This window comes from Abrus precatorius, unplaced genomic scaffold (genome assembly GCF_003935025.1).
Source record: "Abrus precatorius isolate BTA unplaced genomic scaffold, Abrus_2018 Scaffold5, whole genome shotgun sequence".
In the NCBI taxonomy this organism is placed as follows: Eukaryota; Viridiplantae; Streptophyta; class Magnoliopsida; order Fabales; family Fabaceae; genus Abrus; species Abrus precatorius.
The window spans coordinates 11,115,546-11,141,665 of record NW_020874395.1 but is presented as its reverse complement, the minus strand read 5'-3'; the positions used below and the strand labels follow the sequence as shown (position 1 = coordinate 11,141,665).

The following is a 26,120-nucleotide window of genomic DNA, read 5'->3' as shown; positions in this document are numbered from 1 at the left end:
AAAAACATTCATGGTATATGACAATGAGCCACGTACACAAACTAGCCAGCACGTGTCACATGACAAAGACGTGTCGGTTATTAACACGTGTCTCCAGTTTTGAGATGACACAGCCATGCAAAGGTGGCAAAACACTGTGTCAATTCCTTGTCTATAAACTGCTGTTTGTAAACAACATTCCTCACCGAGTACAAACGGATACATTTCCTTTTCAATCATGGACTCTAGAGCAGATCAAACTCATGCACATGGGTACGATGAACATCATCATAATTCCCACAATGTTGGGTTACAAGAAGGTACAAATTCATTTAATTGAACGTTTGATTTGATTTGATTTGATTTGAGGGAACTCTTTTTTGTTTCCACTAATGGGCATGCATGCATTATTTTTATTTCTTTCTTTGATATTTTGGTTCAAATTTTGGATGTAGGGGCACGGGGTGATGAAGAGCACCATCATGACCCTGAGAAGAAGTCGGTTATGAAGAAAGTCAAGGCAAAGGCTAAGAAAATTAAGGACACAATCACGAAGCATGGTCATCATGACCATGAACATGGTCATGAGTATCATTATGATGATCAACATATCCCTGATGATCATGACTTGGATGAGGAAGATGACGAGGATGAAGATATGGTTGAAAACCCAGAAGTCCATGGAGCACCAAGTATGTTCCCTTTTTTATTATGTTTTTCTAATTAACACACAAGAACTAGTCACCACCTGTTATATTCTTCTTAAACCAGTGAAATAGAAATTTGCCTTTCTATAAATTTTATGCTTGCTTGAAGAATATTGGAGCCTTTTGAATGAAAGGAATCAAGAGAAAAAAAGAATTTCACTTCAATTATGTTGAATAATATGTTTGGTTGTTTTGCAGTTTATGACAGTTCTGCTGCTAGAAGTGCCACTGCCACACCAGGGCAAATCAAAACTTTAGGGACACCTGGGGTTAATTTCGGAGGTAGAAAAATTATGGGAGAAGAACCTCATCACGAGCCTCGACTTGTCGTTGTTTCTCCAACTAGTGGAATTAATCAAAGCAAACCCACTGACCCAACTAGAACATTTGTTGGGGGAGAGAAAACAGTGCAACCCAAGGTCAATTTGGAGAGACCAATGGACTTGGAGGAAGATCCTCATGCGCCAGGAAGTAGAACTGTAGCATATGATCCAGCCAATTATCAAACCAAAGTCACTGATCCAACTGGGTCTGGTAAGTATGAGGATTGAACAAAGTTGTAGAACTCAATTTTCAATGATCTGTAGATTTCTTGATGGATTAAGTTACTTAAATGAATTAATGTACAGTTTCGGAAGATCTGATAGTTAATTTGTTGGTTTTTGTTCATAATTGGGTTTATTGGCTTTAAATAGTGTGGCGTTTGATTTTGTATAGTCCTCACTTGGTCATATAGTGTGATCCACAAGTCCACTAAGCATTCAAAATAGAAAATTGAACATATTGTACTAGGAGTCCTATCATCTTAGTGTGGATAAATATTTGATATGAACCATATTTGTGTACCAATAGTTCTAAAAATTTTATAAGAATTATTTTTTACTTGGTAGCCATTCATAGGATTGGTTCTGAGGATTCTATTCATTCTCATGGAAAATTTTTCGTGTCATATGCCTGACAGGTGGGGCGGAAATTGATATTACCCCAGTTGAGAAATCTTTTACCAATATGACTGTCCAAAATCAGCCAAAACCGATTCCAGAACCAAAAGTGCTTCCAGCCGTTGCTGAAACTCCATACTCTTCACAATCAAGCCACCACCAATTTGAGCCAGTTCTGTCTGCAGCAACCAAAACTCACTACCCATCTGCTGAAAGCTATGGCCAGTACCGGCCAGAACTATCTAGTGAAATCAAAACCCAATACCCCAAAAGTCATGCTCAGTTTATATCAGAGTTGCCTACACCAACCAATACTGCAGCAACCAAAACTCACTACCCATTTGCTGAAAGCTATGGCCAGTACCGGCCAGAACTATCTAGTGAAATCAAAACCCAATACCCCAGAAGCCATGATCAGTTTATATCGGAGTTGCCTACACCAACCAATACTCATTACCCTCCAGCCAGAAGCCATGATCAGTTGATATCGGAGTTGCCTACACCAACCAATACTCAATACCCTTCAGCCAGAAGCCATGATCAGTTGATTTCGGAGTTGCCTACACCAACCAATACTCAATACCCTTCAGCCAGAAGCCATGATCAGTTGATATCAGAGTTGCCTACACCAACCAATACTCATGACCCTTCAGCCAAAAGCCATGACCAATATAGTGCAACAAAATCCCAATACCCTTCAACTGGAACCCATGATGATCATTATACTGCAACAAAAACTCAATACCCTTCAACTGGAACCCACGATGCTCAACATATTGCAACAAGGACACTTTACCCATCAACCGGAACCCATGATCAGTCAGTGAAAGAATTATTAACTGAACCTAAAACTCAACAACACTACCATTCAGGTAAAAATCATGACCAATATTTGCCACAACACTCTAGTGCAACAAATACTCGATACCCTTCAGCTGGAAGCCATGATCAGTTTCTACCAGAAGAGTTTTCTACTCAACCAAAAACTGCACAAACCCACAACACCTCTTTTGAAGAACAACCTCAACAACCCTCAGATCAAAGCAGTTACACAGATAAAATCTCCTCAGCAACCTCAGCAATAGCCGATAAAGCCGTCACGGCCAAAAACGCCGTCGCTTCAAAGCTTGGATACGGCAACGAAAACGACAATGAAAGACATCATGAAGAGAACACAAGTGCTGAAAAACCACTGAACCAAAGCAGTTACACAGAGAAAATCTCATCAGCAACATCTGCAATTGCTGATAAAGCAGTCTCAGCCAAAAACACAGTAGCTTCAAAGCTCGGTTTTGGCGAGAAAGGTGACACAGAAGACAACAAGGTAACAACGACAAATGAAGATAACAGAAGAGAGAACAATGCTTCTTCCCCTACAGAATATGGAAAGAGAGTTGCTTTGTCTTTGACAGAGAAACTAGCTCCAGTTTATGGTAAAGTTGCTGGAGTAGGAAGTTCTGTGAAGTCAAAAGTTCCTGGAAGTGAAAGAGACAGTACTGGTGTGGGAATGGAACAAGATAAAGGGGTTTCTGTGAAGGACTATTTGGTTGAGAAGCTGAGGCCTAGTGATGAAGATAGGGCTCTTTCTGAAGTGATCTCAGAGACTTTGTATAAGAAGGAACCAATGGAGGTTACTGGGGAGGGAGAGGGTAGGGATGTGAGGAAGGTAGTTTCTGATGGTGTGCACAAGAGAGAAGAGGAGCCTGAGAGAAGAGTGGATCATCATAGGCCAATGGGGAAGGTGACTGAGTCAGAGGAAGTTAAAAAGAGGTTGGGGAGTGAGGATGAGGAGACAGAGAAAAGGTATGAAGAGAGCTATGTGAATAGCCCTGGGAATGGTGTCCTTGATAAGCTTAAGGGTGTGGTTGGATCCTGGTTCACCAAACCTGGAGAGAATCAATCCTCACAAGGTAATGAGTGCTAGTAATTGTTTCCATGACGTTTTTCTTGAAATCTTGCTTTTTTATTTTGTTGTCCTATTTCAAGGCTTGAAAGCCTCTGCATTTATTTTACTCTCATTATCAAATTGCTAAGACTTTGATCAATTAGTTTTAATTGTTTAGTTACTTCTGGCGAGCTAGATTTTGCTGAAACTAAAGTAACACTAGTGAATTTTATTGTGTTGGTTTTGTTGCAGAAGGGGAAGATTTGTCTAGGAATTATGGGGCAGAAGTGGAACATGTTAATCAAGGTGCAGGAGAAAGAACACTACAGGAATCATCTAATTGAAGAATTGGTCTGCCGGAATATTTGCTTCGTGTGTTTGTAGATTTTTCTGTTGTTGTGGTTCACTTTATTTTTGGGTCTGAATCGTTCACTTTTGTTGAACGTTTATGTGGATGTGTCGACGTTGGAATTTACATTATGATATCATTGCTATGTAGAGTACACGACTGTGTCAACGTTGGGTTGAATAGGAAAAAAAAAAGGTGTGTTAATGTTCTATTGCGTTCTGTTTTTTCTTAAGTTTAAGTTTTGCAAATGAAATGAGGCTTTTGGGAACTTTAATTCAGAAATATAATATATGTATTAAAAATTATGAAAATAATTAATAAAATATATACATGTATTTATATTTTGAGTTTAAAACTTTAAGAATTCATTAGCCCCGTTGATAATAAAAAATAAATAAATATTAATCATCGTGAATACATTTCCATAAACACTACCCCTAAATTCTTTCTCCTCTCACCAAAATGTCATTTACAAAGCTCTCTACTTTAGAAAATTGAAAAAGAAGAAGAAATTCGTATAACTTTTAATATCTTCTGCTATCCCATTTAAAAGCCGTACGAACTGCTTGCCAACATAGAAGTTGTCACCATTTAGAATCAACAATAATTAGAGCCGGCTGACCCTGTTAGGTTTGAGCTCTTAAAAAATAAGGCCATTATCTTGGGTTATTTTAAGTCCGGTACCCGATAGAGTTTTAGGTTGACCCATGCGAGTTCGGACAAGTTTAGTGTGATACTTGAAAGCCTCAAGATCACACAACGAGTTCTTAACCCAGTTAAGGACGGCGCAACACGAGAATTGTGTTCCTACGAATTGAGGAAAATGATTTTGGATGAAGCTCATAAAAGCACTCTTAGTATTTCAACTAAGATGTATCGTGACCTAAAGAAGAGTTTCTGGTGGCCAGGAATGAAGAAGTCTGTGGCAAAATACATTGCATCATGCTTAACATGCTAAAAGGTAAAGATAGAACATCAGAAGCCAGCAGGACAACTCCAACCATTGAGCATTCCAGAGTAGAAATAGAGTGACATTGCTATGGATTTCGTTTCTGGGTTCCCAAGAACCTTATCCAAGGAGCCTAGGGCCATGAATCCATTCCCTTGGCCATTTCATTTTCACCTTTCATGCAAAAGGGGACACTTGGTCCGAATTTGTATTTTTGCTGCACCAAACCAAGAAACTATCTCACACTCTCTCAGACTTAATTAGCCCAAAGTAAAAATGAGCTTATATTTTTACTGCCCAAACCTTACCTTATGCAAGTTACGGGCTTCTGCCCCGACAACTCAAATAATTTTTTTTCTTTCTCTTATTTTTGTAACATATCATTTTTTTTACTGTTTTTATAACAACAAATCATTATTTTTATTGCTATTTTTAGTATTTATAACATATCATATTTTTAGTATTTGTAACATATCATATTAAGCTAAGAACTTAATAGATTATTGATTTCTATAATTCACGCAATACTTGATTTCAGGATCATCCAGGACTAATTTACTCTGCAGTACTGTTTAAAGTGTCCACTGATAATTCTGTCCAGAAAGTATATTTTCGTTCTATTTGAATTATTCAAAAAATAATAATAATAATTAATTAATAAATATATTTATCATAATTATCTTTCTTGAAAAACGTGAGATTTGGTAATCATTACTTTAGATTTTCAATGATTACTTAGCCGTCATAATTTTGCACGAAATTTCACGAGATCTAGTAATCATTTCCTTGAAGATCCCAAAAATCTAGTTCGGCCACTAAGATTGCATGCAATAGATCTTGTTCCCCGATTCCTAAACCAAGTCACTTTGAAACTTTCTTATCTTGTCTTACAAATTCCAACATGATTTCCTTGGAATTGCCACCATGTCAAATGTCCTTTCAAATGTCAACCAAGTCGCGTCAAATTTCTCGTCGGCCAATTATTTTGCATGCATGATGTCCAAAGCTTTAAGCCTTGATATTTGTGCCGATTCTTGGAACTTGCCTCACCAAAAACCGTGAGCCCCTTTTCATGTAACAATCCTTTTACTTCAATTGGCCAATTGCAAAATTGAAAGCCTTAGAACCTTATCCAAGGAGCCTAGGGCCGTGAATCCATTCCCTTGGCCATTTCATTTTCACCTTTCATGCAAAAGGGGACACTTGGTCCGAATTTGCATTTTTGCTGCACTAAACCAAGAAACTATCTCACACTCTCTCTTGAAACCCTTCCACTTTCTCATTCTCTCCATCCTCTCTTCAAACCGAGACTTCCCCTCCCCAAAAATCTCATATTCTCTCAACTTTTCAAGGCCAAAACCGAGAGACTCCAAGCACTCACCTTGTTCCTTGCTTGCTTTCTTCAAACCAAGACCACAACACCAAAGAGGTAAGCCATTTCTCATCTTTACTTCCTTGATTTGGGGGAGCCTAACACCATAGCACCTTCCTCCACCATTCTTTCTAATTTTCGTGTTGAAGGAACCCACTTTAGAGGGAGAACTTGAAGAATCTTGCCACTATTTTTTTTGGTCCAGCAAGCTTCCCTTGAAGATCAACCATTTCCAGCCCTTCTCTCTTCAATCTCACGTCCAAAAATCAAAGGCAAGGGGGAGTTCTCACCTTGCTTGATTTTGCATGTTGAGATTTGATGTTCTTGCTCATTTTTCCTTGATAAACTCTTGTATTTTGGACTGCATGTGGAAGTGACTTGAATCTGATTTTTGCATGTTGAATCACTTCAAAGAGTGTGTTATCTTCCCATTTACATGTCTCGGCCAGCCCCTAGAGAAAAAAAAAAAAAGGAGTGGACTTTTTCTTAATCAACTTGATTCACAAAAAGGTTGAGACTTTGAAGTGTGCATGTTGATTTCCTTGTCTTTCCTTGGCTGTTTTGCTTGTTCATCCTTAGAAAAATCTATACATTGAACTGTATGTTGAGTATACCCCAAATCTGAATTTGCATGTTAAGTTCTCAAAAAACCTTTCTCTTAACGAATTCACTCTTAAAAGTTTGAACCATTGATGTGTGCGTGTGGTTTCTTTCCATTTGCATGTCTCGGATTTGTATACCTTTTGACTTGATCTCTTGTTCAAATATTGATTGACCCTTGGAATCAAGAAACCACAGATTTACACGTTAATTTTGCATCATTGCATGTTAATTTCAGTCCTATGTATTTGGGTTTCACTCTTGAAAGTTTGGACATCCCTTAGGAAATTTGATGTACTGCACTTAGATGATGAAACCTTGTTTTTGCACGCAAACTTCCCTTGATTTAGTGGTGTGATGATTGAAAAAGAAGGAAGTAATAAGGAGGTTCATAAGGCTGGACAGTTTTGAACATTTTGAGGAAAAAGGCAAGGATTTCGTATTTTAGAACTTTAAAATAAATTGGAAGCATGAGAATGGACCATGGACATTAACCTTGTAAAAAGAAAGGACCAATAAACTTGAATGATTTTCGGTTTTGACAATAAGTGATGCAAATTATTTGGAGATGTCATGCTTGGATTGAACCTTGACGAATGTGTGAACTAAAGTGTTTAGCAACCGAATTTTTGAAAGGAGAACCCTTGTATATGCCTCGGTCTTGTGTCCCTAAAAGCTTGATTTCTTATAAACTAAAATCATGAAACTTGGACAATGAGTTAAAGTCTTTGTATGTTAGAAAACTTAAGTAAAATAATAAACGTGAGTGCTGGACAGATTTAACTCTTAGGGAAAAGATTAGTGTTTTCGCGCCTTGATGTCTTATTTTATCTAGGTATAACTAAAGAGATTGGAAGCATTTCATCTTGAATTAATTGATTGAACCCATGCTGAATTTAATTGGTTGAATGATTGTTGTTGCTTGTGAGTTTGAGTGATTGACCTCGTGAGAAAAGAAGTGTATGTTTTAATTTGGCCAAGCTTTGAAGTTAGGAAAGTTTTGAATATGGTTATGTACAAGTGCTGAAAAAATGTAATTGACATGGCTTTAAACTGTAATCACCTTTAGTTTTTAACGATGAAGGATGGTAAAACTTGTGCTTGGATGGTGTGACTTCATGAAACTTGGATGGTAAAGATTATAAGATGATGGAATGTGCCTTGTCTGCTTATGGGAACTGTGAACATAAAAATGTTTCATGCATCATATCATTTTCTTGAACGACTTGATGGCACAACAGAGGCACAGCTGTAGGTATTGGAGGTTCGGTCCCAAGTAGACCTACGGGGGTGGCGAAAGGGGGAACAGTCGACCTAGATGGCGCAGTAGAGCTCTCTGTGGCCGGGTCGTGACCCTACTTGCAAGCCTTAGCCAAGCCCGACAAGAACTCCACATCTTAGGGTCGTTTAGGTCCATTCCCGAAGAGACCCAGTTTGGGGCCAGCACCAGTTTTGGGTGTTCTTGGAATAATGAAATAAATGTTTTATGTGCAAATTGTGATGCAGAGAATGGAGTCCTCCGATCGCCACACGACTTGGATATGAAATTGTTAACTCTACACTAAATGCTGGGCAAGTCGCTGGCAGTAAAGTAAGGGATCCCCATGCATACCATGTGCATAGAAAAGAGAAATTTTAGAGATGTATGATGAGGGTAGGGATTGCATCCATGCATCATGAGCATCATTAGTAGGCAGTGGACTGTTTTTGACTGTGAAATTGCTCTTGCATGCTAATGATTGTTATCATATTCTATGTATATCTCATGATGATGGTGGAATGTATTAATTGTTATGCCTTGTAGTAATTGATATGCTTGTGTCTGAAACGCCACCTTCCTTGGGGTATGGCAACTATATATCAAATCGTGTTTGGAGAACTCACTCCTTGGCTGTATTGTCTCTGTTTTACTTTCCATGCATTATAGATGGCCAGGAACGGGACGAGAGTGCTGGTCCTTCCCTCTGAGGAAGACATGTGGGTGTTCGACGCCGCGGCCCAGCAGAGCATTTTCCGTGGTCGTGCCTACACCCTTCAGGGACGATATAGTGGAGGTTCATGGATTACTGAGTACGTGACTGAAGGTCCTATTGAGATTGTTTTCTCTATTCCTCCTGGAGACACACAGCTACCGTATCCCGCTCTATCTTCCTCACCCTCACCCACTTGTGTTGACCCTCGTAGTCCTAGTACTAGACCTTCGCCCGCACCTATACCTTTCCCCCCTCTGCATTCTGATTCCCTGCTTGCACCTTCTGAGAGGGATGTCCATGTGGTGGAATCCTCTGTCAGATATGAGGCTAGACCATCGTATATGTCCCCTACCTTCCGATCACTCTGTTCACCATTCCTTACCTCTCTTTCGGCCCCTAGCACTACTGGCTGGATAGAGGACAGTGATGAAGGGAATGCTGCTGCTACCGCTACATCTTCTTCTCCCACCTCTTCTGAGGAGTCTGATCCTATGGAGGATTATTCTCCTCTCGACTGATTGGGATAGTTTGTCTGTTGTTGTTTCTTAGGGAACTACTCTTAGGGAGTCAGTCTGTTTCATTCCATGTATCTCTGAACTATGTTAATTTTATGCACTTTAATTATGTCATTTTACCTTATTAGGTTGTAGTACTCTGAGATTGTTACTAACTATTTCCCTATTTCAAAAATTCGGTTGCTAAACACTTTAGTTCACACATTCGTCAAGGTTCAATCCAAGCATGACATCTCCAAATAATTTGCATCACTTATTGTCAAAACCGAAAATCATTCAAGTTTATTGGTCCTTTCTTTTTACAAGGTTAATGTCCATGGTCCATTCTCATGCTTCCAATTTATTTTAAAGTTCTAAAATACGAAATCCTTGCCTTTTTCCTCAAAATGTTCAAAACTGTCCAGCCTTATGAACCTCCTTATTACTTCCTTCTTTTTCAATCATCACACCACTAAATCAAGGGAAGTTTGCGTGCAAAAACAAGGTTTCATCATCTAAGTGCAGTACATCAAATTTCCTAAGGGATGTCCAAACTTTCAAGAGTGAAACCCAAATACATAGGACTGAAATTAACATGCAATGATGCAAAATTAACGTGTAAATCTGTGGTTTCTTGATTCCAAGGGTCAATCAATATTTGAACAAGAGATCAAGTCAAAAGGTATACAAATCCGAGACATGCAAATGGAAAGAAACCACACGCACACATCAATGGTTCAAACTTTTAAGAGTGAATTCGTTAAGAGAAAGGTTTTTTGAGAACTTAACATGCAAATTCAGATTTGGGGTATACTCAACATACAGTTCAATGTATAGATTTTTCTAAGGATGAACAAGCAAAACAGCCAAGGAAAGACAAGGAAATCAACATGCACACTTCAAAGTCTCAACCTTTTTGTGAATCAAGTTGATTAAGAAAAAGTCCACTCCTTTTTTTTTTTTTCTCTAGGGGCTGGCCGAGACATGTAAATGGGAAGATAACACACTCTTTGAAGTGATTCAACATGCAAAAATCAGATTCAAGTCACTTCCACATGCAGTCCAAAATACAAGAGTTTATCAAGGAAAAATGAGCAAGAACATCAAATCTCAACATGCAAAATCAAGCAAGGTGAGAACTCCCCCTTGCCTTTGATTTTTGGACGTGAGATTGAAGAGAGAAGGGCTGGAAATGGTTGATCTTCAAGGGAAGCTTGCTGGACCAAAAAAAATAGTGGCAAGATTCTTCAAGTTCTCCCTCTAAAGTGGGTTCCTTCAACACGAAAATTAGAAAGAATGGTGGAGGAAGGTGCTATGGTGTTAGGCTCCCCCAAATCAAGGAAGTAAAGATGAGAAATGGCTTACCTCTTTGGTGTTGTGGTCTCGGTTTGAAGAAAGCAAGCAAGGAACAAGGTAAGTGCTTGGAGTCTCTCGGTTTTGGCCTTGAAAAGTTGAGAGAATGTGAGATTTTTGGGGAGGGGAAGTCTCAGTTTGAAGAGAGGATGGAGAGAATGAGAAAGTGGAAGGGTTTCAAGAGAGAGTGTGAGATAGTTTCTTGGTTTGGTGCAGCAAAAATGCAAATTCGGACCAAGTGTCCCCTTTTGCATGAAAGGTGAAAATGAAATGGCCAAGGGAATGGATTCACGGCCCTAGGCTCCTTGGATAAGGTTCTAAGGCTTTCAATTTTGCAATTGGCCAATTGAAGTAAAAGGATTGTTACATGAAAAGGGGCTCACGGTTTTTGGTGAGGCAAGTTCCAAGAATCGGCACAAATATCAAGGCTTAAAGCTTTGGACATCATGCATGCAAAATAATTGGCCGACGAGAAATTTGACGTGACTTGGTTGACATTTGAAAGGACATTTGACATGGTGGCAATTCCAAGGAAATCATGTTGGAATTTGTAAGACAAGACAAGAAAGTTTCAAAGTGACTTGGTTTAGGAATCGGGGAACAAGATCTATTGCATGCAATCTTAGTGGCCGAACTAGATTTTTGGGATCTTCAAGGAAATGATTACTAGATCTCGTGAAATTTCGTGCAAAATTATGACGGCTAAGTAATCATTGAAAATCTAAAGTAATGATTACCAAATCTCACGCTTTTCAAGAAAGATAATTATGATAAATATATTTATTAATTAATTATTATTATTATTTTTTGAATAATTCAAATAGAACGAAAATATACTTTCTGGACAGAATTATCAGTGGACACTTTAGACAATACTGCAGAGTAAATTAGTCCTGGATGATCCTGAAATCAAGTATTGCGTGAATTATAGAAATCAATAATCTATTAAGTTCTTAGCTTAATATGATATGTTACAAATACTAAAAATATGATATGTTATAAATACTAAAAATAGCAATAAAAATAATGATTTGTTGTTATAAAAACAGTAAAAAAAATGATATGTTACAAAAATAAGAGAAAAAAAAAATTATTTGAGTTGTCGGGACAGAAGCCCGTAACCTGCATAAGGTAAGGTTTGGGCAGTAAAAATATAAGCTCATTTTTACTTTGGGCTAATTAAGTCTGACTCATTTGAACCCGCTACCTGTATCGGGCTGGATCGAGTCGAGCTGCCCGTTTTGACAGCTCTAATAATAATGATACTTCTTTTTTTTTTATTCTTTTTATGAGAATTATATTAATAAGATACTTATCTTTTTCTTATATAAATATATCTATTATTATGGGTTTTTTAATCTTCATTTTCATTAGCATACATGTCTTAAATTATTTTTATGCCTTTGATTTTGTTTGATACTTAATATGAGGTGAGAATCACGAACAAGAAACCAGTAGTAAACATTATTGTTTAATCAGATGGATTTCTACATTCAGATGAATCATTTCTCATCGCCCAGAATCAATCCTTTCAAAAGTAAGGATGTCATGCCTTTTTTGGTTCACTAATTTAACTTTAGTCACATCACATTTAAACTTATTTTAGCAATCGTCATTAGAGCAAAATGGGTAGCCACTTTGGGACTCCATGGTTGCTGACAAGAATATCCTATGTGACTAGATTCACAAAATCTGATTTATTTATAGTTGTTTGTTTAGAATGAAAATTTTGGTTACTGTAGGATTCTATGGTTTGGACAATGATTTATGTGGTTGGTCAAAATTCTTTTTCATCGTGTTTGGTATACTGTTTGCAACTCTAAACTCTATTTTACAATTTCCTGTGTTTCATCCAAAATGAACTAAAACTTTTTCAATTTTTCAAAATTCCGGTTCAACTCTAATCCAAACAGGTTTGTGTGGTGAGAATAACTGATTTTAAAATGTTTAACTTCGAAGATTAATAAAAATTAATTTTAAGTGAGTCTTTTAAACAAAATTATTTATTTAAAACTAATTTTGATGTTAAGCATGTTATGCACGAAGGCAAAATTCAATCTTCAACTACGTATTTGAGTTTACAAAACCCAAAGCTAATCACAGGCTAGAAATGTTGACGAGTCTTACCCACACTGAATTATAAATTACGTAATAACATTAAATATTATTATTTTAATAATTCTAATTTATAAAAATTACTATTTTTTAAATATAAAAAATATTTATCTTTATATATATTAACTGTTAAATTTTACATTTATTTATTATAAAATTTGAATTATCAAGAGACTGTAAGTGAATATCTTTATTTATTTATTGTATTAGTTGTTAATTTGAATATTATATTTATATATGTATATATAATTAAAAAATAAAAATAAGATCTATTAACACAAATCTAAAAAAGATAATAATTAATAAAAAAAGATAACTTTTTTAACTATTAAATTATTTAATCTGTATAATTGAGATTTGGTCTAAGTTAATCAGATCTTATTCCTAAAAAGATATATTAATTATTATTTTTTATTAATTAGATAAAAAATAGTATTTATTAATTATTTACATTGTACCCTAGAGATTTTTACATGCAATTATGAACTAACACAAATAATTGATCAATGAAATAAAAGTACAAATAATTGGTGTGGTATTAAGGGGAAGATAATCTAAAGGGTACGGTAATCATAAATAATCGAATTGGAATTCCTCTCCAATTGATTGCAGCCTCCAGTGTTGTGTATAGGTTAACTGTAAATGCAAACTCAGCATCATAAAGACATTTGACTGATTCACGGTGTTGTACATATCTTTGATATCATGTCAAGTACTTCAGAATCACCTTATATGCCAGAATTCAAGAATCACAATGCCCCACTTGTATTCCATAAATATATCATCACTTTCACCTTACAAGTCACAATGGCCCCGTTATTTCACCTATATTTAATCTGGATGGGAGTTGCAAATTTTATAAATAATATTTTTTATTTAATCTCATTATATTTTTAAATACATAATATAATAATATAATTTAATGTTTTTCTAACTATTATGTAATTTTTAAAAATAAAGTATTTATTTTTTACAAATTCAATAATATAATTGGTTTTCTCAATGTAGCAGAAGCCATACAAATCTTTTACAAAATTACCATTTCTCAAATTGTATAATTGGTTTTCAGCTATCATAGCCATGGTTGGATCACAAAATTCTTTGGATTTAATATTTTTACAATAAATTTTTTATAATAATGATTTTTATCTCTTTCATCATATCATCATCTTGTTGCTTTTTCTTTTTCTTTATTTTTCTATTTTGCAAAAAACAATTGTACAAATAACTTTTCTCAAATTCTTTTATTGATACTAGCCAGCGCAATGCAGCATATGTGGGATGTTGGGTCCATCCACACGACTATGAGTGTGTCCACCACAAACTCTGTAAGTGTTACAACTATATATATATAATAAATTAAAGGATTATTTTAAAATGTAATAAATTAAAAATGATTTATTAATAGTAATTATAAAAAATTTAAATTTTAATAATTATTAAGTTTTATATTCTTATTTATTATAAAATTTATATTAATAAGAGACTCATTTATTATTCATATAAGTAAATATATTTATTTGTTTACTATATAAAATTATCAATTTAACCATTTAATGTTGTAGATTGTTTAAAATACAATATAAATTTATGATATCTAATTATTTTTATTAATATTAATAAATTTATTTATTTTTTATACGAAAAATTAGAAATGATACATTTTTGCAACAGTAGAAACTGGGAAGTAGTGAATAGTAAAACGGTGCCACAAATTTTAAGTTTCTCATCACTGTATAAAATTGATTAGGCATTTTACGACCTAATAATATTGTGCGCCAGCTAAGAAAAGAGAGTCAACGATGCCGAAAATCGATTATTTTAAGAATTTTTTATAAAATTAAAAATAACACCTATTTTTTGTGTGTAGAATGTAGAGGAAGAGAAAGATTATACAAATGTGACTAATAATGTAATTAAAAGAAAAAGAAATAAGTGGAAATGAGAGGAAGATGAATACTAGATGAAAAAAAAATATGAAAATGTAAGAGTTAATATTTATATATTAGCGGTGTTTTGATGATATTTTTAAAATATAAATAGGATATACCAAATTTAACACTTTTTAATTATTTTTATAAACATAAAAATGAGTTAGTATTAGTTAATTATAGGTCTCAAACTAAATACTTACACCTCTAAATAACTTTTTTTTTTAAATTGACTAATTCAAGCTTTGGTTAGAAGGTTTTTATTAAATAAGTTAATATCATAATATTTTGTATAAAAATAAAATTAATAAGTTTTTTATCACATTATTTTATTTAATGTATAATATATTTTTAAAATATAAATAAATATCAAATTTTAAATAATATATCCACAAAAGTTTAAATGATGTAAAATTTAACATAAAAAATATTAAGAATCTAATCATCAAATAATTAAGTAATGTTATTTTAGTAGCCATGTCTGTTAAATTTAGAAATACCAACTTGGTGGAGAAAGATTCCCAACCCTTGTAAACACTACCTTAACATCTTAATTAACATGTTTTGATCATCAAGAAATAATCCTAGCCACATCCTCTCTCTCTCTCTCTCTCTCTCTCTCTCTCTTAGAAGCATCATCGAAAAACCAATTTTTGTGCTTGAGACATTTTTATTGGAATGATGCATTCGCTAGCCATTTTGGACTTCGGTGCCATTGAGCCAAGATCAAATGACCCACAAGCCAATTGGGGGAATTTCTTGATAACAAAATTTTCCTTGTTTTATCTTACTGTCATACCAACTTCTGTTCATAAACATGAACAAATGGCATCGATATCATCACAGTCACGAGCCACTTGCATAACCAAACAAAAGAAAATAATAATAATAATGAACTGAATAAAGAGAAGTTTAAAATCATGTTTACAGTGATACTATTATAATAATAATTTTGATACTAACCAACTACCATTCCTTCTCTAGTTCTATATACTAGAAAACATGAAACAGAGAAAAAGGGACAAATTAAAAAAAAAAAGTTTTGTCTTTGTTTCTTCACAATTGGCCAAAATTCTTTTACTAAAGCTCATTTCCATCTTAGCAACTGAAGATCGATCCATGCTCAAAAAAGATTGTAAACAACAGATTTGAGAAGAACCCACTTCAACATAAAAGAAAAGACTCTATGGACAATTTTTGCAGCTTACAATGGCTTCTCTATATGGGAAAATATCCAAAACATATAATAAAAAAAAAGGGTAGAAATAAAAAAACCAGATGATGAGATGTTGTCTTTATTTTTTCTCCTCCTTTTTCTCTTCCTTTTTCTCTTCTTTCTTCTCCTCTTTCTTCTCTTCCTTCTTCTCCTCCTTCTTCTCTTCCTTTTTCTCCTCTTTCTTTTCTTCTTTCTTCTCTTCCTTGGCAGGTCCAACTGATATAATATCTACCTTACCTACTTTCTTCAGCTTCTTCACTATTTTCACTGTGTCCATTTGACCAATCACTGTCAACTTTTGCTCCTTCACATCAGCAACTATTGAATCAACCCCTGTGGATCAAAGTATACCAACAATCAAACAGATCAGGCCTTAGTTAAATAACTAATATTCCATTAACATGAAATCAAGGTAGAAAATTTGATTTTTTATAAACTACCCACCAAAGATATCTGCAGCTGCTTCTATAGCTTTTTGCTTTGTTTTGTCATCAGTCATAGTCAACACCTTCAACACAACCTTCTGCTATGGATTCAGTGAGGAACAACATGCACAGAGAGACAAGGAAGGGAAAGAGAAAATAGTAAAGAAATTAATTTTTAACTTATTTCTTTAAACCATACAATATATAAAATAAATATGTGGCTAAAAGGTACGAACAGGTGAATAAAGAATATAAGAGGAAGAAGTTACTCAAATTAGAGAGTTATGGAGAGAATATGAAATGAAAATTGGTACCTGAGCCATTGGAAGAGGAAGAAGGGTGTGTGAAAACAAGAATGGAATGAAGGAGGTTTGAGGATTTTGAGGAGCTTGTACTATATAAAGGTAAAGGCGTGAGGCTTTAGAGCTCTTTTTAGTTGTGCGTGTGACTGTGGAAGTCACATCCAACAGATGGACCCTTTTCACTCATATTTCTTGCCGCATGGTGCAATTCAACAGCACACAGGACAAATTTTTAGTGTTTGACATGGTGAATTGATGACATATATTTTTTCTATTATCTTATTGTTATCTTTTGCTACTTAGGAAAACGATACTCGATCAGTACATATTATAATATGTTAACGCAAGTGAATTCGAAAGTAAAAGAAAAAAAACCCGTCTCAGAAACCAACCTAAATTAATACTTAAATGTTGTTGAGTAATGTAATATAATTAAATCAGAGAAAAAAATTATAATTTTTATTAAATTTAACTAGTAAAACTTACAAGTAATTATAATGGAATTTTTTAATGAAAATTATATTTTTGTAACATGATTATATTATATCACTTAGTCACATGATAAGATCTAAAATCTTTGTAATGAAACATGATAAAAAAAGACATTCTCTAAAATGATTTTTCCAATACATTCTTCTGGCCTGTTAGTTTTACCAATGTAACAGAGTTTGGGTAAAATTGATAAAAATTTACTTTTAAGATAAAGGGCTTTGGAAATTGTGTAATTTCTTTTGAAGACAAGTTATTCATTGTTAAGTGAAATTTTTATTGATGGAGAAATTTTTGGGTGAAGTCGGAAATATAGTGACCTAGGAGCATAAAAAAAGTTATTCTTATTAATGTGGCTCTAATTTTTTATTTGACAAGTTTTATTTATTATTAGTATCACCTGTATAAATTTTATATAATAATTTCTTTTAAAACTAATTACTTTTTCCTATTTATTATCCAGTTTCTTAAATTTCTTCTGAAATGTTTTTTTTTTCTTTTTTATTCCATTTAAGAAAATTTTTAATAAGAAAAAGTAGTAAAAACAAGGTTAAATGCAATGTCCATTTTGATAAATCATTTTTAGATTTTGACGTTTCTTTCATATTTTATTCCGTAGCACAAAAGTTTGAATGTCTTATTTAGATCTTTCAGAATTATGTACAAGATCTGGCTCAGAATCCCATTATGTTTCAAATAAAAACAAAATGCAACATTCAACTTGGTCACATATGATATACTATAAATTTTGACATTCCAATACATGCATCATTTCAAAATAATTTTTTATACCAATGCCAACGAGGCATCAACACAGGACAAAGAATTCTTGTATATCAAACTAACATGAAGAAAAACATTATCACCGCATGAAACATTCAGATGGCATACATTATACACACACGATATACCTCCTACTTTGTCTGTTCTGATGGTATATGCTTTCATGAGACTATTTCTTCGCGAAAAGAATGTTAATAATATATTTTTAAATTTATAATTAAATAATATTTAAAATAATTAATTTATGAAGTATTTTAATTTTTTGAAAGATAAATAAATTAAAAAGAACTTTTTTTATCATGATTAATTTTTAAATGATATTAACTAAAGGATATTTAACAAAAAGAACAAGTATGTTAGAATGTGATTAGAAGGATGTTACACATTCATGTAATATTCGTGTGATAGGTGCTATTTTTTAATATTAAAATTTAAAATTTCAATCTTAATTTTTTTTCTCTGTTTTGACCCAATTTTTGAGTTAAAATTATATTTTTATATTAATTTAAGTTTAAATTTGAATTTTAGTTTCCCTCTCATACGTTAATTAAATTTAAAATTTAAAATTTTCTCTTACTAATTTGAATTTAAATTCCACGTGTCAAATTTTAATATGCAGAGAAAAAAGAAAGAAACACCTGCTAGCTGCTAATATATGACATTACCATACTTTGACGGGTAACGTCTATTTTTTCTACTTGTTTAGTATATTTTTTAAAGAATGTTAAATTCACTTATTCTAGTAATTAATTTTTATTTTTAAAATTATATTATTATTTTTGAAAGGACAATAAAAATACTATATTAAATAATATATTTAGTCTGAGTCATTCAGCACGTTTAATGGTGTGCTAGAGAGATAGGTCAACTTGTCAAATATTTAAAAAAAATAATACAAAATAAATTAAGATTGACTTACTTATAATTAATATAAAATTGAAAAAGTTTATTAAAATAATATTTTAATATTAATTTATGATAAATAAATATATTTTACCTCTGAAAAATTTTAACTAAAAAAATAAGTTCAATAAACCATTTTACTCTAACCGGCCAGTTCAAGCGCATTAAAAACGAATATTATGTATTTTATTCAATAAGTTCAATAAAAATTAATATTGATTAACAAGATAAACATCAGATATTAAAACTACTGCCTAAGTTTTTTTTTTAATTCTTAGAAGAGTTATCCCATAGATTGATAATTTTGATTCCCATATAGCGTTCTTAACATCATCTCTTACTTTTAAGAGTAATTAGTTCAGGATCATGCGATTAAGTATTTTATTTTAGAATAAATATATAAATAATTTAAAATTTTAATAATACAATTATATATAATAAAATTATTTTAAATAATAAAATTTTAAAACAATTATTTTAACTTAATTTTGTAACTACAAATATTATGTATTAAAATGATAAAATTTAATTGTAAAATAATTAAAAAATAGAATTTATTTTAAAGTATTAATTTTATCATAAAATGTAAACAAAATTAACTAAATGTTAATAAAAATGTATATTAATAATCATAAATATAAAAGCAAAGACTCTTAAAAGTAAATTCTAGATAAAAATAGAAAAAAATTATAAATGTTAAAATAGATATTTACAAAAAAAATATAAAAATAAAAGTTGAATAACCACTTTAATTTCTAGAATTTAAGATGAAAATATATGATGTACGAAGTATAAATATTGCAAAAAAAAAGTGTAATTTATATAATTAATTTTAATTTTAAAATATATGTGATGAACTTTGAAAGAGAGTAACTCTAAATATTTTATTAGTATACTCTCACTCATAATATATAAATTCATAAGATTATATTAGGAAACAAATATTTTATTACATTAAAAACATAATAAACATGATAAAAAAATATTTTATAATTATTTTTTTCTAGAAAACTGATTGGATCCTTTATTAAACAGGGAGGATTTAAGTAGTAGTGATGCAAGGACGATGGAGGGTTGAAGTGGTTGAATAATAATGGCAGATTCAAATTGAATGGTTGAAAGTTGAAATAACTGTTGGTGGGTCAAGTTGGCCGGGCCAAACATGGGAAAGGACCATTCTCTGCTGCTCCTTTTCCAAATGCAGATTCTCTACATTCAAACTGTGTTTAATACAATTATAAAAGACACTCAATGTAATGTAATTCTAGTACAGTATCAATTCGTACACAACATGTCCGGGTCATTTTTTTTAAATATGGCATTTTTACCACAAAAGTACATGAATATGGATTTGTAATCAATATTATATTATATATATATATATATATATATATGGGATTTAAAAAAATCGCCTATGAAAATTTTTAAAGAATAAAAAATTTATTCAAAGTAAAAAATGTTATTAGTGACTTTTAAGATAAAAATAAATAAATTTTTTATGTAATTAAAACTCATTATTGACAATTTTAGAGTAGAAAAGTACTTTTATACATTCAAAAATCATTACTTGTGACTTTTTAAAAGAAAAATTATTATTAATGAGTTCTAAAAAAAATTGTCTATATATAACTTATTTGTATTTGTAGCGAATTGCATCTTAAAAGTCTTTTATTTTTTGTATTTGAATTCTCATTTCTCATACTTTATAGTTGAAGAAAAATAAGTGCAAATACAATAGTTTACTTTAACAGTGAGATTGTTTCAAACACGAGTGAAGGTATAAGATTTATGTGTGAGAAGCTAACTTACATCTATATTTCTTACAATATATCATTTGAAGTGCAGACTCCAAAAATAGTGGAGAGAATAATTTACAAGTGTCCAATCTCTATTTTTGGAGGTTTCATGCAATACCAAGTGATGACAATAAACAATGACGATGATATTCAACAAATATTTCAAATTTATTATGAGCGTCAGACTAAAATTCTTGAATTAAGTTGTATGTTATTTTTAAATAAATTACAATTGGTACATATGTGAGTTTTGTTCCTAATAGAGATGTTGAATGGGAACAAAATCTCAAAAGCAACGATGACAACTTTGAAGGAGATTATGAAAGTGGTGGATATTGATGATGATAGTTTGGATGATGATGCAAATGATGAGGACTCTCATTTATCAAACTCAGTGATTAACCAACATATATCTGGAGTTCCATCATTCATGTATGCTTTAGAGCTTAATGCTATGCAAGTTCCTAAATTTTTAGAGTATGCTAACTTAGGTATGTTGACATGTTTTATTATATTTGCAGTAATAAATTCATCTTTAGTTATGTGAATGATATTTAGTTTTTTTTTTTTTTGTGTTTTATAGGTCATTCTGACATAGATGAAGAATTGTATGTTAAAATAAAATTTAATGACAAAGAAGTTGTTGTATGAAAAATTAAGAGTTATAGTATATCAAAAAGAATAGACTACAAAGTTTTCAAGTCTGAACTAAATACGTTTTATTGTAAATGTGTTAGTTATGACAGATTGTGAGTGGTTTGTTCGGGCTAGTTTGAGGAAGAACAAGTATTTTTGAAAAATTAAAAAGTATAATGGACCACATAGTTGTACTCGGGAAAGGATTTCACAAGATCATAAAAAGTTAGATGTAGAAACAATTGCAAAATGTATTAAGCCAATGATTGAATCTGCCCCTTCTTTTAAGAGAAAATTGGTGATTAATGAAGTTCAAGCTCGATATGGATACACAATAACATATCGGAAAGCATGAATGGTAAAGCAAAAAGCAATTGAAAACATATTTGGTCAGTGGGAAGCTTCATATGAAGCCATACTGCAATGGTATATAACAATGTGTGATACTGTTTGAGAATTACTTGGATGTTGTTCAAGCTTATCACAATGATAACCAGGTTCCTGATGGTCAAATATTTCATAGAATTTTTTAGAGTTTTGGTTCTTGCATTAGAGTATTCAAACCACTTGTGCAAGTCGATGGAACACATTTATATGGAAAATACAAAAGAGCTCTATTAGTGGCAGTTGCACAAGATGACAATCAAAATATATTACCAATTGTCTTTGCTATTATTAAGGAAGAAACTGCAAATGATTGACAATTTTTTCTTGATAATTTACGCAAATATATCGTGACGCAAGACATCATTGGTATTATTTCTGATCGTCACAAGTCAATTAATGCAGCAATAAAATGAAGCAATGGATCATAGGAACCTCTAAAGGCATTCCATATGTATTATATCAGGCACATTGCCACCAATTTTTTGCGAAGATTCAAGGCACCTTACTTGCATAAACTTGTCGTCCATATGGGTAATTGACATTATTTAAGTACTTTTTAAATTATGTGCAAATATTGTATGAATTTAGCAATGGTTATGTGGATGGGTTGGTGTTTTGTAGGTTATTCGAGAACGAAACATGAATTTAATATTTATTATGAGTAATTACGGCAACATGGAGAGATTTATACAGATTGGCTTAATGAAATTCCACAAGAAAAGTGGGTTCTTGCATATAACGGTGGACATCGATAGTCACATGACCATTAATCTTGTTGAGTACATTAATTCAGTGTTAAAGGGTGCTCGCAATCTTCCAATAACGACACTGGTTAGATCAACATACTTTCAATTAGCTCAGTTATTTGCATGTAAAGGGCATGAGGCACATGCACGGAAAGAGGCTAGACATATTTTCTCTGAAGTAGTGACAACTCGAGTTTAATCATGTGAACAAGCCTCTAAAAATCTTTGTGTAACCATTTTCGATATAAGGAATGGGGCTTTTCTTGTTCAAGATGTATCCAATAGTCAAAAATATAAAGTCGATTTGAGGCAAGGGTATGGTGACTATAGTGACATACAGACTGGTCAATATCCATGTCATGTGATTGTTGCTTGCTCTAGTTAAAATATTGATTGTCGTACTTATGTTGATGATATTTACAAGATTACTGAGTTATGCAAAGTATACAAAAAGGAGTTTAGGATGATTAAAAATGAAAACACATGGCGAAAATATAAAGGTCCAAAACTTAGTTCAAACCCAACCTTAAAATGCACAATTAAAGGTCGTTCAAAATCAACACATTTTTTTAATGAAATGGATATGCGTGAGATGAGAAGACCACAAAGGTGTAGTCTTTGCCGAGGTGAAACCTATAGTCAAAAGATATGTCCAAATGCTACTGGGTATAGTTCACAATATTCATGTTCGTAGCAATTTTTCATTCTACAAAGTTCTTGTTCAGCGTTCACGCTTCACTGATTTTGGCAAATAGCAAGACTGAACATACAAATCTCTCATCAAAGCCTTAATTTTACTATTCATGATAGATAGCATATTTAAATACTGTAGACTCTCCAAAAATTGACACCAATGATTTTTCAAAATTCCTACTTACGTAAAATTGACACAAATAACATATTAACGTAATTATAACTTTTATATCCCATATATAAATTAATAAACCCAACCTATACTAATTATTTTATATAAATAAAAAATACATTAGTAAAAGTATAGTAATTAATATTTTTTTAAAAATTCTATAAATATATAAATAAAAATCAAAGTAATATAAAATATAATGATGTCATTTTAAAATTTTTAGTTGACTTTAGGGATGATAATGAGTAGAATATGGATAGTAGAGCTGGCAAATGGGCCAGCCCTTACCCATTTAGCCTTGACCTATATGAGCTAGGGCTTAAAAGCCTATAGGGTCAAATAACCCTCAATTTAAAAAACTCGTAAGATTAAAAAGCAACTTAGTGGGTTAAAATTAACTCATGGATAAACCCACAAAATTATATCAAATTAATTTTTGTTTAATTTTTTTGCACATTCTAGTAAAAAAAATAGGTATGACTTATCTATCAATACTAAATGGGTAAGGACCATTTAGTATAGTAATTAATATTTTTTAAAAATTTATATAAATAGATAAATAAAAATATTCTTTTTCTCTGAATAAATAAATAAAATAAAAATAATATAAAAAGTAACGATGTCATTTTAAAATTTCCGGATGACTTCTTGCTTCGTAATGGGTTGAGACAACTACGGAGGAATGAGAATCTAAAGGGCGAAGACGGGGACTCCAATTTCACTTTCATGTGATGCATGTAACACACTAATGTTAGTACGATTATTACCCTATTTGACTGCTTGTGTTTCTTCACCGTATATGTAAATTTATAATTTAGATCCTTTAATAAATATAAATAAAAATATGATGGAAAGTACGTGTATTTTATTTAGAATAAATAAATATACATATGATTTAATGATTAAAGAGTAAAATTATATATTTTTATATAACTATGTATAATAAATTTATTTTAAACTATATTTTAAAATTGCACCGAAAGTTAATAGCCCCCACGAAATATCACATTAAAGATAAGAGATCTGCGTCTTTTAAAGTAATGTATAAAATAAAATTGTATCTATCATTAATTTGAGGCGATTTAAATTTATAAAGTGCTTTTATTTAAATTAAAATATTTGTGTGTGTGTGTGTTACTGAGGATGTAAATAAATTATAAACAACGTTAAGAAGAGATAGGGAAAAAGAAAGGAAGAACATAATAGATATTAAAAGGAGGCACGTGATAATACACTCACGAAAATAGGCAAAAAAAAAATGAACTAATAAAAGAAACAGAAAATTGCCCGGAAGTGCAAAATGATGCCTTACTCAAATTCTTTCATAGGAGAAAGAGGAAGTGAGGGAAAAAGACAAAGTATACATGACCATAGTTTAATTACATTATAGTGCAAGCATGAGGGTTATCATCACTAAAGAGTGAAGCAAAGGCCTCATCAGATGCCACAGCAACTGAATAGACAGAAGGGGTGTGGAAAAAAGTGTGGACTCCATTTGTTGCTTCACTTTTGTATGCATCATAATAATGGTTAACAATGTAACTTGGGTACTTGTAAAATGAAGCAAAATGGGCATGCCCTGGAAATGGCCATGGCTCTGCTGCCTTCCCTGCACGTTTTATTGCTTTAAGAACCTTCTTCTCCTCCAAACCATACCCTCTCACTGTTATTTTTTGTGCCTCCATTTCAACCTCTACTTCATCTACTCCTGCAAATCACACATTCAAAATTCAACATGATACATACAAATATGCAACTCAATCATACATAAAAAAATGTACTTTATACAACTTTTGAGTGACAGTTGTTCAAATAATAGAACTGATCATAGATATGGTTAAAAGGTGACCCAACTTATACCCAGTCAAAGTTTCTTTATACAGAAATTATTTTTTAGTTCTAAAGTGACAATTAATGTATTTAGTAAAGAGAGACTTTCATTTTTCAATAAGGAGGTGTAAAGACAGAGGAGCCATCTTTATTTTGTTGGATAAAAATGTAGCCCAGCAGGCAACAGGGAAGTTTACTTGGATCCCAGAAAGGTCTTGTGTACCAAATTCTTGACCTATGGTCCTACAGTTACCAAAGTAAATGAGGAAAGCACATGGGATTTCGGAAATCAAAGCCCAAATAAAACGCTTAGATCAGCCCCAAAAACTGTTCCTTGGCCCATGTGTACAAGATCAACCCATTGCAAACCAAAATGTACTTTGAGAAAATAATTATTTATTTATTATAGATTTTGTGAGAGAATTTTTGAAAAAATAAATGGTTATCTAAACATGCACAAAATAAAAGAGGAACCCCCGAGAGGAAAAACAAAAAAAAACATAAATTGCTTATACAAACTGTACCTTTGAGCTTGAAGAGTGCTCTCTTTAACTTTGAAGCACATCCCTCACAATCAAGATTTGGAACTCTCACTTCTATCATATTCTGCAATATCCCACATTGAACCAATCTCAGTAAAAAATAACATTATCTTCAAGGAAACAAATATTATGAACCAAAGCAATGAAACCATTGTGTGTTTTGAAAGAGAAAGAGAGGGATAATAGAAGGAGGGACTTACAGACATTGCTTGTTTAGCTTAAGACTAATAAGAGATGGAGAAGGGTCTTCTTGTTTGAAGCAATGAAGGCCTCTATGCAAGAAGAAGGAGGGTGGTGGTGAGTGGTCACCTTTGGGCTTTGGCTTAGAACAAAGTGATGTTGTTGGTTTACACTAAACAAGGTGAAGGGTCTCTTTTAAACAGTTAGGCTGAAAAAGGGTCATTGGGTTTTGAAATCTAAAAAGGGTGCACAGTATAGTATATTCACGCGTGGTATATGGCAAAAGCGTGGCTTGGTCTTGCGCTCCCCAATTTTGAGGCACACTCCTTCCCCTATGTCTCCATTGATTTGCCACCTCCCTGGACCACCCAT

The 26,120-nt window shown here is 32.4% G+C and overlaps 3 protein-coding genes across 3 annotated transcripts; 1 reads left to right on the top strand and 2 right to left on the bottom strand.

The window, feature by feature from the left end:
* The first annotated feature begins 217 nt into the window (after nt 1-217).
* LOC113866664 (low-temperature-induced 65 kDa protein-like) lies at nt 218-3,856 on the top strand. Its single transcript, XM_027501472.1, has 5 exons — nt 218-299; nt 435-671; nt 885-1,220; nt 1,648-3,537; nt 3,765-3,856. Exons 1-5 carry the CDS (start codon nt 218-220, stop codon nt 3,854-3,856), a joined length of 2,637 nt encoding a protein of 878 aa, XP_027357273.1.
* An 11,363-nt stretch (nt 3,857-15,219) lies between these two features.
* On the bottom strand, nt 15,220-16,612 carry LOC113866663 (heavy metal-associated isoprenylated plant protein 39-like). Its single transcript, XM_027501471.1, has 4 exons — nt 16,604-16,612; nt 16,309-16,390; nt 15,947-16,197; nt 15,220-15,288 (listed from the first exon to the last, which is right to left on the bottom strand). The coding sequence occupies exons 1-4, from the start codon at nt 16,610-16,612 to the stop codon at nt 15,220-15,222; spliced, it is 411 nt and encodes a 136-aa protein (XP_027357272.1).
* A 7,963-nt stretch (nt 16,613-24,575) lies between these two features.
* LOC113866662 (heavy metal-associated isoprenylated plant protein 31) lies at nt 24,576-26,120 on the bottom strand. Its single transcript, XM_027501470.1, has 3 exons — nt 26,016-26,120; nt 25,551-25,632; nt 24,576-24,904 (listed from the first exon to the last, which is right to left on the bottom strand). Exons 1-3 carry the CDS (start codon nt 26,118-26,120, stop codon nt 24,576-24,578), a joined length of 516 nt encoding a protein of 171 aa, XP_027357271.1.

Coding starts and splice junctions, on each gene's coding strand:
- LOC113866664 (XM_027501472.1), top strand. CDS start 218: ATGGACTCTAGAGCAGATCAAACTCATGCACATGGGTACGATGAACAT. Junction 1,221..1,647: donor CACTGATCCAACTGGGTCTG/GTAAGTATGAGG, acceptor TATGCCTGACAG/GTGGGGCGGAAATTGATATT. Junction 3,538..3,764: donor AGAGAATCAATCCTCACAAG/GTAATGAGTGCT, acceptor GTTTTGTTGCAG/AAGGGGAAGATTTGTCTAGG.
- LOC113866663 (XM_027501471.1), bottom strand. Junction 16,198..16,308: donor AGCAGCTGCAGATATCTTTG/GTGGGTAGTTTA, acceptor TTTGATCCACAG/GGGTTGATTCAATAGTTGCT. Junction 15,289..15,946: donor AGAAAAAGGAGGAGAAAAAA/TAAAGACAACAT, acceptor AATTGGTTTTTC/GATGATGCTTCTAAGAGAGA.
- LOC113866662 (XM_027501470.1), bottom strand. CDS start 26,120: ATGGGTGGTCCAGGGAGGTGGCAAATCAATGGAGACATAGGGGAAGGA. Junction 25,633..26,015: donor GCTTTTGCCATATACCACGC/GTGAATATACTA, acceptor GGGATATTGCAG/AATATGATAGAAGTGAGAGT. Junction 24,905..25,550: donor AGCACTCTTCAAGCTCAAAG/GTACAGTTTGTA, acceptor TGTGATTTGCAG/GAGTAGATGAAGTAGAGGTT.